Source organism: Melitaea cinxia, chromosome Z, assembly GCF_905220565.1.
Source record: "Melitaea cinxia chromosome Z, ilMelCinx1.1, whole genome shotgun sequence".
Taxonomy (NCBI): domain Eukaryota; kingdom Metazoa; phylum Arthropoda; class Insecta; order Lepidoptera; family Nymphalidae; genus Melitaea; species Melitaea cinxia.
This window is the reverse complement of record NC_059424.1, coordinates 182,917-198,979: the sequence shown is the minus strand read 5'-3', so window position 1 is coordinate 198,979 and position 16,063 is coordinate 182,917. Positions and strand designations below refer to the sequence as shown.

The 16,063-nt window shown below is 36.0% G+C and overlaps 2 protein-coding genes across 2 annotated transcripts; both read right to left on the bottom strand.

Moving 5' to 3' along the window:
* Positions 1 to 4,046: 4,046 nt before the first annotated feature.
* On the bottom strand, positions 4,047 to 10,187 carry LOC123668444 (autophagy-related protein 13 homolog). The gene is made up of 6 exons (XM_045602175.1): positions 9,688 to 10,187; positions 8,208 to 8,556; positions 7,262 to 7,448; positions 7,004 to 7,169; positions 6,618 to 6,782; positions 4,047 to 4,268 (listed from the first exon to the last, which is right to left on the bottom strand). Exons 1-6 carry the CDS (start codon positions 9,883 to 9,885, stop codon positions 4,047 to 4,049), a joined length of 1,287 nt encoding a protein of 428 aa, XP_045458131.1. The 5' UTR covers positions 9,886 to 10,187.
* A 3,900-nt stretch (positions 10,188 to 14,087) lies between these two features.
* LOC123668432 (ubiquitin-conjugating enzyme E2 G2) lies at positions 14,088 to 15,659 on the bottom strand. The gene is made up of 5 exons (XM_045602162.1): positions 15,614 to 15,659; positions 15,027 to 15,108; positions 14,545 to 14,663; positions 14,280 to 14,420; positions 14,088 to 14,212 (listed from the first exon to the last, which is right to left on the bottom strand). Exons 1-5 carry the CDS (start codon positions 15,657 to 15,659, stop codon positions 14,088 to 14,090), a joined length of 513 nt encoding a protein of 170 aa, XP_045458118.1.
* Between the last annotated feature and the right edge of the window lie 404 nt (positions 15,660 to 16,063).

Here is a 16,063-nt window from a genome sequence, read left to right as displayed (position 1 = left end):
ACGTCAAGTTCCTGGTTTAACTTGATTAATTCCTCCCGCAGCCTCGGCACATCATTCACCATCTCCTCAGCTTTAGCTACCCTCGATTCCAAGGACTTTATAGTGCTCGAAAATTATTTATTGACTCGTGTGCCATTTCTAGCGATGACTTCAGACTGTTGACATCAGATTTGATGGATTTGATGTCTTCCATCAGGGATGCCAATGGAGCCAACTGCAGATTAATATAGTTCAGTTGTTCAAGTATATTGTCCATCTGACTAACCGCTGGTGCGTTAGGAGTCGGCGAAAGTGATGGGCCCGCCTTGCACTTCGGACAGCGCCAGTTATTCCTTCTGTCACCAAGCTTCCGAAACCCGGCCTCAGTAACTCCAGCACAACCGAAGTCGTACCGATTTTTACACAAACTGCACACTGGACCGTCAGAGTGTTGAAGACCGCAACTCGAGCAGGAAAACATCGTGAAAAGTTTGAGAAACACTGAAATAACTATTCAAACGAACAAGCGTGTGTTTAGCGACAATGCCAAGAGACGACTGGAGACGACTTAAATCTTTAACTCTACGCAACGGATTTTGATGCGGTTTTTTTTTATAGATAGAGTGATCGAAGAGGAAGGTTAATATGTATAATAACATCCATTAAATAGTGGAGAAATACTGTTATTTTTGAGGTTTCTAATGTGATGTCGTAACTAATTACATTTTTTCCGCTTACATTGCAAACGCAGGCTGAACCCTACGAGATTTATCAAACGTACTAAATATTGTACACATTGAAAAGGTCTACAGAAAACTTCGCTACGGTATATGTCTATCTCTTATGGATATCCCACAATAACATTTTTTTGTCATTTACTTTTTACGACAAAACAACACAAATGGCTAATTTTCGAAGCGATTTTAACCAATACAGCATTAATCCTTATCTAATTAAATACTTTAAATACATTGTTGATTTAATATAGATCTATAAGGCCCTGTATAGCATATAATTTAAATGAATATTTTCGAAGATATTATAGATTTAAAAATTGCGGAACGTAGCGTTTGCGGCGGTTCCGGCCGGCCAGGGCGGCGGGAGCGTGCCTATAAGTAAAATATAAAAAGTAAATAAGTAAAAATGTAGTGTATGAATTTAGATATTCCAAAGATAACAAGAAATTCTCATGGTTTAGGAAAAAAAGAATTGTTTTACTCTAAGTTAACGCGTGCGGGCCACGGGCAGTAATGAATAAATCAAAACTACTGGATCGATTTTAATCATTTTTTCAGTGAATGACATATATTTTATATATTTTATATCCGTGCGAAGCCGGAGCGGGCCGCTAGTCTAATATATAAAATTCTCGTGTCGCGGTGTTTGTAGTTAAACTCGGCTTGACCGATTCTCATGAAATTTTGTGTGCATATCAGGTAGGTCTGAGAATCGAACAACATCTATTTTTCATACCCCTAAATTGTAGGGAAGGGGGGGGTGTTAAGGGGGTTAATAAGATATATGGCAAAACAACGTTTGCGGGGTTAGCTAGTATGTATATTAATGTATGTTCGGGGATAACTTCGTCGTTTATGAACCGATTTTGATAATTCTTTTTTTGTTGTAAAGGAGATATCCCTGGTGTGGTAGCGTAACAAGAGAACCAGGATCTCATGATGGGATCCCAGAGAAATCGCGGGAAGCTCTCGAAAATCTGCATAACTTTACACTGGGTGTACTGATTTTGAAATATATAATTGCTCGTTGAATAGTATTAGATTTCTGATTCATTTTTATTGAAATTATGTAGATAGTTTGATATGTATTCAAGTGAAGGAAAGGTCTGAATGAAAAGTCATAGTTCTACCATGCAACATATATTTAAACACTGCTCTGAGAATTAAACATGAATATATTTATAGTATCCGTCAATAACTTACAGCTACACGGCGTCAACGTTACAGCATTCAACATTGCCTAGAGCGGCGATACTAACCATCTACGATCACAGCACAACATTTCCAATGGATAACCAAATATCGAAAAAAAAAAAATTGTTTAAATTCAAATTCATCAAAATTAGTGAAAAGCGCGAAAGTCCTACTTAGTCAACGTCTTCATACTTTATACTCGAGTAACTTTTTTTTATATAAAGTTCAAAACTGCATGTGCATGGGAGTATTAACTCTAGGACCAATAGGGCTATGGCATGGTTCACATTCTGACAGGCGCAAGCCGAGAATACGTACTTAGTTAAACATTATGGATTTGTGGAATGGAATATGCGGCCTAAAACAAAGGTCAAGCGATAAATTCGGGGGCACCAAACTTTATTGGCCCGGGGCGCTGAATCTTAAAATATGTCTCTGTGTATGTTGTGAATCACAGGTCAGTGTTCATAGCTATCTTTAATTTTATCAATTTTAATCAATTTTTTTTCATTACCTTCACTCTTGCGATAATCGAATGAGTTTTATCTCAATGGATAGTTTTTAACAGTGTTTGTGAACAGAAAAATCAATACAGTTCGATCTGTTAACCAATCGAAACTGACATCGAAGGTAAAATATTGTAATAACAAAACCAATTATATAATAGGCCTGCAAAATATCGCACATAAAATACTATTGCCAAGATATAAGTTTTAGAATGTTAACTATTTGATAGGTGCGAGAGAGAAAGTAGATCGTCCGAGGTCCGTGTGATAGAACAGGACAGAACACCACGTAGCAGCTGCGTGCGACCTCTGTTTAAAAAGCATATTTAATAAAAATATGCCTCATCGAGTTATCATCTCCCCGAGACACGGAATCACCTCGGAACATTGAGCAATGTTGTCTTAACTACACACAGTTAAATATGATATTGTCGCACATGATACAATGATTAACTTATAGTAACGACTAACTTAAGATTGATAAACATATAAATAACTAGGAGAGGACGTCGAACAGAGAGTAAGAATATGTGAGTGATGTCATACACGTGATATGGTGTAATTAATCATCGTGTATTGTGCAACGTCAGTTCCTTCTCGTACGTGGAGAAACGTACACTGTTGCAGTCGGCTTTTCCCACGCCTCTCGCCCTTCATCCGATATACATGAGTATTAAACAATATCAAGAATTTGAAACAATACAAGTCCCTCCAAAATACAAAATATCTAGTAGATTAACGACGTTGCGGTCGACACAACTAGTGAACCGCGACTGACTTCGCTGGCGCAGTCTTATAATTAAATAAATAAATATATATATCATATAACATACACACACGGTTCACTGTTCCTATGGTAAGCAACCCAATGCTTGTGTTACAGGTAACAGCCGACTGTCATTACTATATATATATATATATATATATATATTTGATAAATTTCACTTCAGCCTATCGCAGTCCACTGCTGGACACAGGCCTCCCCGAGTTCGCGCCACACATCCTGGTCTTCCGCAATCCTCATCCAGCCTACACCGGCAATCTTCAATCAAGATTTGATAAATATACATAGAAATAATAATAATAATAATAATAATACTCTTTATTGTACACCATTAAAAGAAACAACAGAGAAAAAAAAAACATAAAACGAAAGATGTACAAAGGCGGTCTTATCACTGAAAGAGCGATCTCTTACAGACAACCTTTGGGTATAGGACACGAAATAGAAACTGCAGTTAGGAAGTAAACATACGATTGGTGTGCAATTAGAATACTCGAACAAAGTACTAATAGACAATATATAATAATAATAAACATACATAACACTTACATATATAAAATACACACATATATATATAGTAAATATATATTATATCATACAAAGACGATATAGGCGATCATGACGTGCTTAGTGACAAATAATGTAGTTTAAGGTATTTTTTGAAGGAGAAGAGATATTGAGCTACATATATACATATATAAATATTACAGCCAGACCCGGGCGGCGCAGAAAGCAGGGCCGCTACAGACTGCGCCGACGGGCTAGTCGAGCACGCGACGCAGCGTGACGCGTGTAGGGCGGCTAGGGCGGCTAGGGCGGGTAGGACGGGTAGGGCGGGTAGGGCGGCTAGGGCGAGCGGCGCGCGCGGCGGTCGCGCGCCATGGCGGCCAGCAGGCGGTCGAAGGCGGGCGCGGCGCGCTCGGCGGCGCGCAGCTCGGCGGCCAGGAGCGCGCGCCGCTCGGCGCCCGGCAGCAGCGGCTCGGGCGCCGCCCACGCGCGCGCCGCCGCGCACTCGCGGTAGAAGCTCGCCAGCTCGCGCATCGGGCTGCCCTCCGCGAACGGGAACTCCTGTGCACACACCGACGTCGCTCGCTTTAAGACGTTCACACATTATCTTTGTTCGGATGATAAAAAATAAAAGATATATAATAATTTCGCTTAGCTTAATCGAACGCTTAGCTTAGTTTAATCGAGAGTTATATATTATTTTAAAACGATGGAAACTGCGAGACACAGCTAGTTTTTTAAATAGAAATTAAATAAATGTGAGTAAATTAAAACAAAAATTACTATTTTTCTCCTCCTATCGTTGTATACGAGTGTAGTTTTAATCACCACTTCTTTTATAAATCACAATAAATATGTTTAACATACATAGTTCCTGAATTAGAAAACTTATTTATTGCTAGACTCCGTTCTGTCAATAGTTAATAATAAAATAAATGTAACATTTTCCGAGTAAGGACTAATTTATTTATTTACTAGCTGACCCCGCAAACGTTTGTTTGCCATAAATGTTATTAACCCGCTTAATCCCCCCCCCCTTATAACTTAAAATAGATGTTGGCCGATTCACAGACCCGATATGCCCACAAAATTTTATTAAAATCGGTCGAGCCGTTTCTGAGGAGTTCAATGTTTAACACCATGACACGAGAATTTTATATATTAGAGATTTTTGAAATGGCCTTAGGGAAGATACATAAAATAAATTACCCGAATCGGTCGAGTCATTCGCGAGTTATGCGCTAAACAACGTTCATTTTTATTTATATAATAACAATAGATCAATCAATCGCAAAACAATAACACTTATTGTAAATATAACAACAATAAACAAGCATTACACCACATTATTGCACCATACATGCTACTTTATAAATGCCATTTATTTGAGTTGTCCGGAAGAAATCGCTAACTAGCCGCCCATTGTACTTCATTATATTATATACCTATTCTCTTTAAGATTTATTTGTACTTTGTAATACATTTGTGGTGTACAATAAAGTAAAATATAAATAAAAATAATTTCGCATAGCTTTGTATTCAAAAGAAATGTATGTAGCTAACATTAATTCTCATATACTTCACACCAATCCACAATCAATTGCAAAAAAAATTAAATCAATGTCTAATAATAAAATTGAAATCAATAATAAAAAACGAAGTGCTTTAGGATCACACGACTGAAATAAAACTTAACATAACTCTCTCTCTTTCTATCTTCACTAACTTATATCTCCCTCTCAACTTCCGATCACACTTTTCGTAACGCTACGCACGCTTTCACCAACTTACTCCCCAAGTCAAGAGTAAAGAAGTTTTACTTGAAAAGTTTCGTTAAAAGTTGTAAGCAATAAAATATTTTTAAATATTGTTCAAAACAAATTTCGACACCAACAATTTATACTAAGCTAATTCATAAAGGGAACTTTACCATAGAAGCTTATAAAAGGTAAAAACGTGATACCGTTTATATTAATTAAGAAACTTATTTGAAATTTTGTATCTTTAGTAGTTAATTTATTCATTGCAATTTAACAATTATTTTAAGTAGTTATTAAAACACATTTTATGAAATTCCCATTAAAGAAACCAACTTATCGAAAATTCGAGTTGGCGTAGTATAAATTGTTGGTATCGATTAATGTGCGATGACCGACATGATTTTTTATTATAAATAGATTAGACCTAGTGTACACAAAAGGTTCAGTCCGTCTATTATAGACGAATAGAAGTCGCTGTGTTCATACTAAGTTCTGTGGTACACATCCGAAGCAAACATTTCACAAATTTATCTTTTAAGAACCTCGCTAAGCTTGCAATACGATTAAATTATATAATTATTAATTAAATAAAAAATAAATTAATTAAATTTAAATTAATTAATTTTTAATTGCCATATTTATAGTTCAGTTAAAAATTAGGTAATAATATTCCGAAAATATTAACAGAATATGCTACGGAGGCTCGATAATGGCTACCCAGATCTTAATGTTTTACCGCCACAGACAAGATTAATTGAAATCGAGCAATCAACGTTCAATTATCGCTGTAGGTGAGCGAGAGCCTTTACATGACATCTTGATTACAGATAACCATAAGGACTGATAAAAGTACAAGCGCAGGCGTGCACCGCTGAGATTTTGTTTAAGAAACGAAGCATTGTAAGAACTTGTTATATTGACACATATCTGATAGGTTCCCTGATGAAATAGCGTCCAGGCAACGTTAATTAATCAATAAAGTAAATAAATTAAGAAGGTAAGTTAGTTCGGCATAAACTGTACAATGAGGGATGTAAGTGAATAGACCATGACTTATCCTATAATTCGCAATGGAGACAGCTCTCTTAGACTGTGGATTAAGTTCAGTATTTCATTAGGAGTGCTATTGCGGGCGCTTACACACACGTACCATGAGGCTGGCGTACTTGCCGGCGTCCCTCGTCCTGGGCACGTCGATGGCCTGGCTGACGACGTGATCCCCGCTGCCACCCGCCGCAGCGACTTCTCCTTCTCCCTCCTCCTCCTCCTCCTCAACGTCCTCCAAGTCCTCTTCGAGTGCGAGAAGCTTCATCTTCTACCGAACAAACACCGCTTACTGTTAGTTTCACTCAACTTACACGCGCCCCACTCCCTCGCAACATCTACGCTACTGAATTACTCTGACTCCCTCCGACTCCTTATACGAATACAATTCCATTGAACATTTCAAGCTATCCGAGTACATTTAGTATTTCGACAAGCATTAAATACTCTAGACTCTAGAGCGACAGAAGAAACTAAGAGCTCATTGCTAACCTCGTCCATCCTGTCCCTCTCAGCAAGCAGCCACACCATGGGCGACTCGGGGGGCAGTTGCTGGCTTAGCGAGTCGTGCAGTTCCTTTATCTTGACGGTGTCGACGAACGCGCCAGCCGTTAAGGGTTTCGACAGATCCACTTCTTTCTTATCGCTGTAAGCTTTTCTGAAACAAATTAATATCTATTTGATTAAAACCGAATTGAGTTACAGCAATGATCGAGCAAAACTGGCAACTTGCACGTCTAAGTCTATTACCGAGGACTATCCTTGGGGAAATGGTCACTCTTGATCACAATGTCGTCGCTCATCATCATGACGTTCTTCTCGACAGGTTTCCTGTCCTCCGGAAGTATCGTCATTTTTGTCCTGTACACGACGTCAATATAAATAGTGCCTATTGGAGTATGCAATTCACTCACTTTAATAGTCTTATACTGTTCTCCTGGAAATATAAATATATTTTAAGATTGACTGACGCAAAAAATCCTTTATATACGCTAACCTAACTTGCTAACACGGGTTGCTTGACCACCTTTAGCCTTTGTGATAAGGCTTAACATATGTGTGTCACAGCACAATATTTACAGTGATAGATAGACTGACAAACAGTGTTTATCATTTATAAATTAGACCTCTATGAACATAGTAGACTATATAACATAACATAGAAGACTATTCGTTTTGACAACTATGTTAAGCTTTGTTATAATTACACTACCAAGGTTTGTAAAATAATAACGCCTCTTTTAGACAGAGTATGAATGTTTACTGAGGTAGAGAATAACAGGATATTTCCTACTCAAATCATGGAGCAACCCGACTGGGGTAGTACCTCCACCTTACAGAAGATCACAGCTTAATAAAAGTGCTTTCAAGCAGTCTTGTGTTCCTGTTGGTGAGTAAGGTGACCAGAGCTCCTGGGGGGTATAGGGGATAGGGTCGGCAACGTGTATAAGCTATGGTAATCACTTACCATCAGGTGAGCCATACGATTGTTTGCCGACCTAGTCAAACGTAGGTGAAACTTACTTCAAAGTTAAAGTTAAACTTTCAGGAACACAACTGTGAAGACTCACTCAGCTAACTCACTACATATCAACATTAGCAAAAATACAGACAACAATTATAACTCATAATATACTACGGTACCAGACGTTGATCAGTTACAATTACACTACGAGTATGTATACAGATATATTACCTAAAAGGTCTAAATTGGGTTTTCCACCATAAATTTTATGAGAAATTTTATAAGAGTCTTTATTTTGCAGTCGTGATAATTTATATGCAGGTGTTATTCTCGATATGCTCAACGTAGACTTGAGCATGATACTCATTCGGTAGTAAATAGTTGAGACAGAGTTGACGCCGGCATCCCCGCCGGGTGCCATGCGGACTGTCCATAGCTCTAGCACCATCTCATCACCGTCAGTTGTGTGCAACGAAATCTCAATGCACAGAACATTACTTAAAGCTTCGATCACTTCACCATTTAATACTCTCGTTGTGTCTGTGTTGACTTCTGGCACGTCCGGAATAGATAAATTAAACTTGAAACAAAGATACAATCCAGTTCATATTATTTCATCATCACAAAAACATCAGTTGACTTCAAGAAAGAGTCTTATCAGTTAATCCTACTACAACTTACTATTAATCTGAGAACACAGTCATAATGGATAAGAGAAAGAGTAATTCGATTGACACTTAAATTATTGAAGAAATTCTCTTAACTCACAATCTACGACTCCTTAATCCATCCAAAATGACACTGTTACAGAGATACATATTTATCGGTTTAATTTGTTCGCTAATTTATTATTGTCCATAAGAGCAGATACTTTAAAAAAACAGATCATTCTAACATGGTTTTATTTTGCCGATAAAAATTATTGGCAAATTAAAAATAATGAACTCATTGAATAATTCAAATTTTCAGGAGGTGGAGATTCATATTAGGCTAAGGAACTTTGGACACTAGCGTGACTCCAGCGGTAATCTAGCATGACTGGTACTTGTTGAAAAAAAAAATCCCATAGACTTAACCTCAAAATTAGACCGTTCATTGGCATAATTTCAATCTATGACGTTTCTGGCGTTTTAGAAGGTGAAGCCCCTTCGCTCTTGCGTAACAAAATGCAGGCACCCATGCTCGCCCGGGTGTCTGCGTTTTATTACAGCGGGCGAGGGCTGCTCTCCTCCGCTCCTCCAGCTTCCTAAGTACAGTGTATGGGTATTCAGCGTGATTAAATTACGGAAACAGAACCAGAACAGATTTTAAACTGTACTTAATGTCAGTCAAGCTAGTCAAGCTAAATTACCGCTGGAGTCATCAGTTTATATTATATGAACAAACATGGTAACAATCATTTCTTTAATGATTTTAGAACTGTTACATACTTCTTACATTTGACACTCTTGATTAAATAATAATCAATATCCGAGATAACCAACCAACATAATTCAGTACTTATACAAATAAAGAAATAAAAAGTCCACTTTTACTCAGAACATACGCTCGAAAGTACTTTTTCTTATCAAACAAATAATTGTAAAAGTTTCACTTTGCTTACTTGTTTACAATATTCTACCTGTTGATATTGTTTGAAAGCTATCAAGGTGCTCTCCCTGACGGTGCTTGGTTAGTTTTATTGTTCTATTTATTTACTGCCACAACTTACCCACTGCAAGCTAGTGGGCGAGGGCGGCGGCCCGTCGTCCGAGGGTTTAACGACGTTGCAGTCGTGAGCTATTTTCTTTCCTTGTCTGCTTTGGACGACGATTTGAGCCACTTTCAACGTTAATATCTTTGTAAACTTAAACAACTTTAACCGGTCCTGCATGTCCGTGTTAGACGAAGCCATCTTATAGTTTTTCATTAGTTTCTTTTATTATTTCGATTGTGTTGTGTCGCAATGTACAGTACTGTTTACGCATTTAATAAAAGTAATAATATTTTATTTACAAATATAAATAAAAATTGAAGTATTAATTTGATATATCTAGTTTTGTATTTATAGCGCTTCAAATCTCATCGTAGATTTCTATGAGAAATATTTGATTTATTTGAAATTTTAAGTAAACAATTTACTTGTCTTCTTTTAACAATTACAATCGAAATTAATAAACTACAGATCAACAACAGATAATTAAGGAAAAACTGTAGATGAACAGACCAAAGAGTATATAAACTTATAAAGGTACAGAGTACAGACCATGGCCAGACATTCTCTATGCTCCATGGTACAGACAGACAAGGCACTTGTTTTATAATTTATAATAATCATTGATTACAAAATAATTTTATTCTAATGACACTGACGTGTTCCTTACATTCCGATTCCAACTTCCAAGTTAGGAACTCAGATTATCTGAGAGTCTGAGAGGTTAAAAATAACACTGAAATTTTCACGTTAGAATACGAAGAAATTTAACCGAGTTTATATTCTCGACCTCACTGAACTGAACAGTCTCCGAGAGTCTCCGTTGTGTCTTCACTAGTTCAGTCTTCGTCTTTGCCACTCAAGTTGATATTGGCGAAGTCACGAAGTGAAGAAACAAGGAGTTCGAGTGGTATAGGCTTTTCCATAGTATTCATGTACACAATAATAAACCCAGATCTTAGTTCTCTTTTCTGCCACTGGCTGCGCTAAAATTTAGGACATACCAATGCTATTATTATCACACGTAAACGTCGATTTTAATTAATTTAAAAGTAAAATATTAATATTAAAATACGCTATCCAGAGCTGTCAATAACAACAAAACTTCCCACTTAAGGATTTAAACGAGTACTTCTTGAAAAATGGCGCGCTCTACCGGTAAAAATTTCGTCCCCTAAACCTAAATTGAGACATTCGGATACCTATATGTATACTTCGTGAGCGAAGTAATGTGTAAATGATACAGCTAAAAGCCATACGAAGAAATTGAATTGAAATTGACACAAAATTTAAAATGAATAAAGCGGTAACAATTATGGAACTTTTATATGGCATCTTTACGAACACAAAGCTATATAATTGTGTTTGCTCGCAAGCGAAAAAAAAAAACCGACTCCAATTACATCGACAAGTACTACAACGTAGGTAGACGATGAAAATATCAAATAAATACGTATTTTTAGACATTATATTCAAAATATTGCTCGTCAAAGTAAAGCGTAGCAAAAGTGTGTGTGCCACTGTGCAGTCCACACACGGCAGAAGTGAAACCCCAAAAAGTTGTGGGAAAGTAGGTCGTTGTCATTTGTTCTATCAACGATGATCACGATCTCATAAAAAAAGTCGTTAGCACCTTCATTCCCTCCTACATCATAATGTTTGTTTCTGTATCGTGACATATTTTCGTTTCATCGAGTTTCAAATCCCAACGATTCTACAGAAACTTCACTACAAAAAAAAAAATAGTCGAATTGAGAAACTCCCTCTTTTTTAAGTAGGTTACAAAGATGTATGTGTTTATTATTAAATTATTTGGAAACAAGATATTGTTTCTCTTCTTACCATAAGGAATTACATAATATAATTCGCTAGAAATAATGTTAAGTTTTAATATATTATCTATTTCCTTCAAAAAAAAAAAAAAAAAATTGTTATTTTCAACTGATTTTACTTTCAAACGTTCAACTCTATCGTTTCAAACTCTATCGTAATCGATGAGGGCAATCTTTTTATAACTTCGGTTACGAATCGTACTCTAACGATGGGTTATAAAAAGATTGTCCTTTGGTACATTCAAGTCGACATGTAATACGTGTTTTGGACAAAATAAAAATACTTTTATTCGTTTTAAACTTCTTTATTTCTAAATCAATGCCCCGTTACGAATTGTTATATACAATAGTATAACGTTTGTAAATTATCACTTAGTTGTCAGTCGCTGAGATTAAAATACATTGCAATATATAGTAATTCTAATTATTACTCAAAATCACAAAAGAACAGCAATACTACACACTACGGAAATTACTCGTAAGAAAACGTAAGTCAAAAACTATAGTCAACTTTTGTGTCATAATACACATGTAAACAAAATGTTGTACTAAGGGCCTGTGTCAGTAGTTGTGGATATTTAACGGATGACGATACAAAAAACGGTTTTAAATCATACTACAGGGAGGGTACGTTGGCATAATGGCTTACGGCCACCAGTAAAAAAAATAGTAGAAGGTATCGATTGTAAAAGAGAATAATAGGTCAATTTTTGATATGATATTAAAAATGTTTAGAATTTCCTAATGTGTGGGTAACATAAAAATAAAATCGTACAAATTAAGAATAATGATTCAATAACATTTTGCTGTGGGATACTGCCGTGCGCCAAATAACGGCCCTAAGCGTGTCTACTCTCGTCATTCTATCTCCACTGTAGTCTGTACAACTTTTAAAGATTATTTTTTTCCAACACAATTGAATAAATCAACAACGGCACGCACGTCTTAACTATTTAAGATGTTACACACAGACTGTAAATAAAGATAAAATTGTATAAAATGCTGTTCTTCTAGAAAAAAAATAAATATCAATTTAAATCACACAAAGCACACAAATTCAGTGCACTAATAATCATTATTAAGTTTTATCCTGATATGGTACACAAAAGTTTAGCGACATTACATGTTATTGTCTCGTTATTGCAAAGAAATAATTAATCACTTTAACTTGTACATTTTATTGAATACACCTCCAATGGAAATTTAAATCCAAATGGAATTTTAACGAGTATATCGTAGGAATTAGTTACTAGACGTGAGTCATCCATCGATTATTCGTTAATTCGTTGACTTGCTCGCAGTACACTTGCTAACCTGACGCCAAGCATAGCGACCGGATGCAAACATAGGTCAATCGTTAGGTATAAATTACCAATACAGTAACGTCACATTGCATTTTAATTGCTACATTACATTCGATTGTTATTTTTATTTTTAAGAAACTACAATATCAACTGCCTTCCAACAGTTTTAATTACGTTACTCCACGAGGCAGCACACGACATTATTGTTGTATTATTTACTACGGTGTGTCTTGTAAATGATTACATTTACAAGGCGCACCCTATTAGTCAAGTCGTAGCGCGATAGCTTTCTAATCGTTTATCTTCGATACCTAACATTTTTAATTACTATCAACATTTATTTGCGGTCATATTCTCACAGGCAGCATTTAGCAAATGATTAAATAATAAAAAAATTAGCTTTAATTTGATAAAAAAAGCATGAACATCATGAATGTAAAAATACAACAAGTTATTACCTGTTTGCACCTAGCTGCTAAGTAGTTGCGGCCGAGTGGGCTTCAGCACCCATGTCTTTTCATATTTTCTTATGCATTGCTACGATATGAATAATATTTTATTGAATCAAAGAATTTTTTTTCACAATTAATTAAAATCCGTCCAGTTAAAAGTATTTGCGGGCACTCAAAAAGATAAGTTAACAATAATACTTAAATATACTCTACCCGCTTGATTTGATATGTGTTAAATAATTAAATTACTAATTAATCAATCTACAATAAATTGTCAGTGAAACACACAAGTGGAATTAAGCACATGTGTGATGTACACAGACATCAATGAAATTAGTGTTATTTACATACACCACAATGCCTTTCCTATAATCAGCAGCTGTAACATTTGCATTATAAATAGTGGGACTTTTAAAAAGTGTATTGTCTAAGAAGCTGATCCAAAATAAATACAATTTTGTTACTATTTAAATTATTTTTAACATGAGCATTATAATGGGGCACATGTCGCTCATTAAAAATGTATTTTCTATATAACATTCAATAAATGAATAATGTATTATATTACCCATATCAAAGGCAAGATTAAATGACGAAACAAATCCGTCTTTCAAAGAAGTGTTGTAAAAAACAAAACTTTTAGTAGCATCAACCAATATTCAACTTATAACATGAGGTACATCAACAAATCTTTATCTCCATTTAAAAATGCGCTGCCGATTACTGAGTATTTACAAACTTATACAACTATGGCTGAATATTAGAATTATAAAATTAATAACAAATTATATTGTCTTAAAAACCCCAAATTTTTATGAAAATGAATGTGGCTACTCGGGTGGTGGCAGACCTAGTGTCTTCCTGACCAAGCCTTCAGCTATTCTATTAAACTGCTCGCGGTCCTCCCGCCACATCTTTGCCGCGTCCACGTTAGCTCCACTTTCGTCGTTTGGTTCTGGAAAAGACTTTATTTAATAATTGAACCTTTACTTATTCGTTGACTAGTCCTAGTCACGTCTTACCGGCTAGCATGCTGACAACGGAGAGTAGAATTTTCTCGACACTTTGCACGGGCGACCAGCGCTCAGCACTGCTTTCGTAGCCCATTGGGTCGTCTCCGGGCGCATGCAGGATGGATATACACACTCGTCCATCGGCATATACTGTGAATGTTTGGAAACTGATTATTGTTACTATTATGGTTGTTTACTTAAGCTTTTAGCAAAAAACATTAATTATTTTGTTCTTAACCCATACCTAAAATTATAATAATGAAACAATACATACTGTTAGGATGAAACATTTCACATATAAACTGCATCTTTGGCGGGCTCAAGGGATAGTCTGGTGGAAAAACAAGTTTAGCTGGAAATATGCCTCCCTCGAAGCAAGTACCTTCTGGACCTCTGAAAGCAGAAATAATTGGCTGAAACAGCTTGTCATTAGTTAGCCTGTATGTATGGGACCTCAAGTTATAATTTTACATCACCACATACAAGTTACTCTATTAGTACTTTGGAACGTAAAAAGCCGACCGATGGCGGGATAACCATCCAACTGCAGGCTTTGAAATACACTGGTCGAAGATGGGCAGCAGCGTCTTCGGTGCGACAAAGCCAGCCCTGCGGTTACCAACTCGCCTGCCCAGCATGGTGATTATGGGCAAAACACATAAGTTCATGCCATTTTTGGCGTGAACTTGTGGAGGCCTATGTCTAGTAGTGGACTGCCAAAGGCTGCTGTGATGATAATAATGACATACAACTTACGTTATTAATGCTTCCCATTCAAAAAAATTCTCTTCATTAACAGGCCCAGCTATGATCCCTTCAGGTGGATTCACCGTTAACTCTACAAAGATTTCAATGAAATAAATTTATATTTTAAAGTATATTATAATGCAATCCGCACCAAGGAGCAAGTCAAAATTTATTCAAAAGCATCTAGAACAAGCAACCATGTTCACTACAAGAATTCCTGTCCTTTGTGTATAGAAAAGCATTTATTAGATATTAAGATATATGAAGTCCAACTAGAATTAATTAATAAATGTATAGCTAGAGGTGTGTTAATAAATGAGACAAAAAGTAGTGCACTCACTGTAACATAACTTTGTCTGTAAGTAGCTGAACATTCAGGATAGCAAATGTAGTGATAGGCACAGGTTGTATTATCTTACACATTACAGACAACAAATTATAAACAGTGCTATTTATAAGCTACAAATTTAAATAGAAGAGGTAACATAAAATGTATAAATAAATTATTACTTTTCAATATTTTATAATAAAATTAATAAAACGTATTCACTAAAGATTTAAGTAGATGGAATTAAAAAAGTAAACATGTAACTTACGTTTATATTCGGCCATTAGCCTTCTTAAAGCCGAACCAGCCATCATCGTGACTGAATTTTTATTCGAAAACTCCACGTTTGAAAAAAAAGTGTACTGGTTAATAAATAGCTATATTTTGTTTAAGGTTCACGAATTTACGCAATTAGACTGGTGATTTATAAAGGCATTGAATATTACAACAAAGTCAAATACACAATAATCATAGGTTTAAGATTGTCAAATAATTGCTTAATGATGTTGGCAATGACTGTCAATGTCTGTCAGAGTGACGTCGCCTTTTCGCAATCCTTTTCGACGTTTGAACTACTGGCAACATAGAGCAACTCCGTGTTGCTCTATAACTGGCAACAATAATAGTGGGCCACAATATTTAATTGATTTCTAAGACATAAAAAGATGATAGTATAAATACGCATTTCAGCCTGTAATATCCCACTGCTGGGTATAGG

Excerpts from the sequence above, each read along its gene's own strand:
- LOC123668444 (XM_045602175.1), bottom strand. The coding sequence starts at position 9,885 with ATGAAAAACTATAAGATGGCTTCGTCTAACACGGACATGCAGGACCGG. Across the intron at positions 8,557-9,687 it reads CGCCCACTAGCTTGCAGTGG|TTTAATTTATCTATTCCGGA; the intron begins GTAAGTTGTGGC and ends CTTTGTTTCAAG. Across the intron at positions 7,449-8,207 it reads ACCCAATTTAGACCTTTTAG|GAGAACAGTATAAGACTATT; the intron begins GTAATATATCTG and ends TTATATTTCCAG.
- LOC123668432 (XM_045602162.1), bottom strand. The coding sequence starts at position 15,659 with ATGATGGCTGGTTCGGCTTTAAGAAGGCTAATGGCCGAATATAAAC. Across the intron at positions 15,109-15,613 it reads GCTAATGGCCGAATATAAAC|AGTTAACGGTGAATCCACCT; the intron begins GTAAGTTACATG and ends AAATCTTTGTAG. Across the intron at positions 14,421-14,544 it reads TGAAATGTTTCATCCTAACA|TATATGCCGATGGACGAGTG; the intron begins GTATGTATTGTT and ends AAACATTCACAG.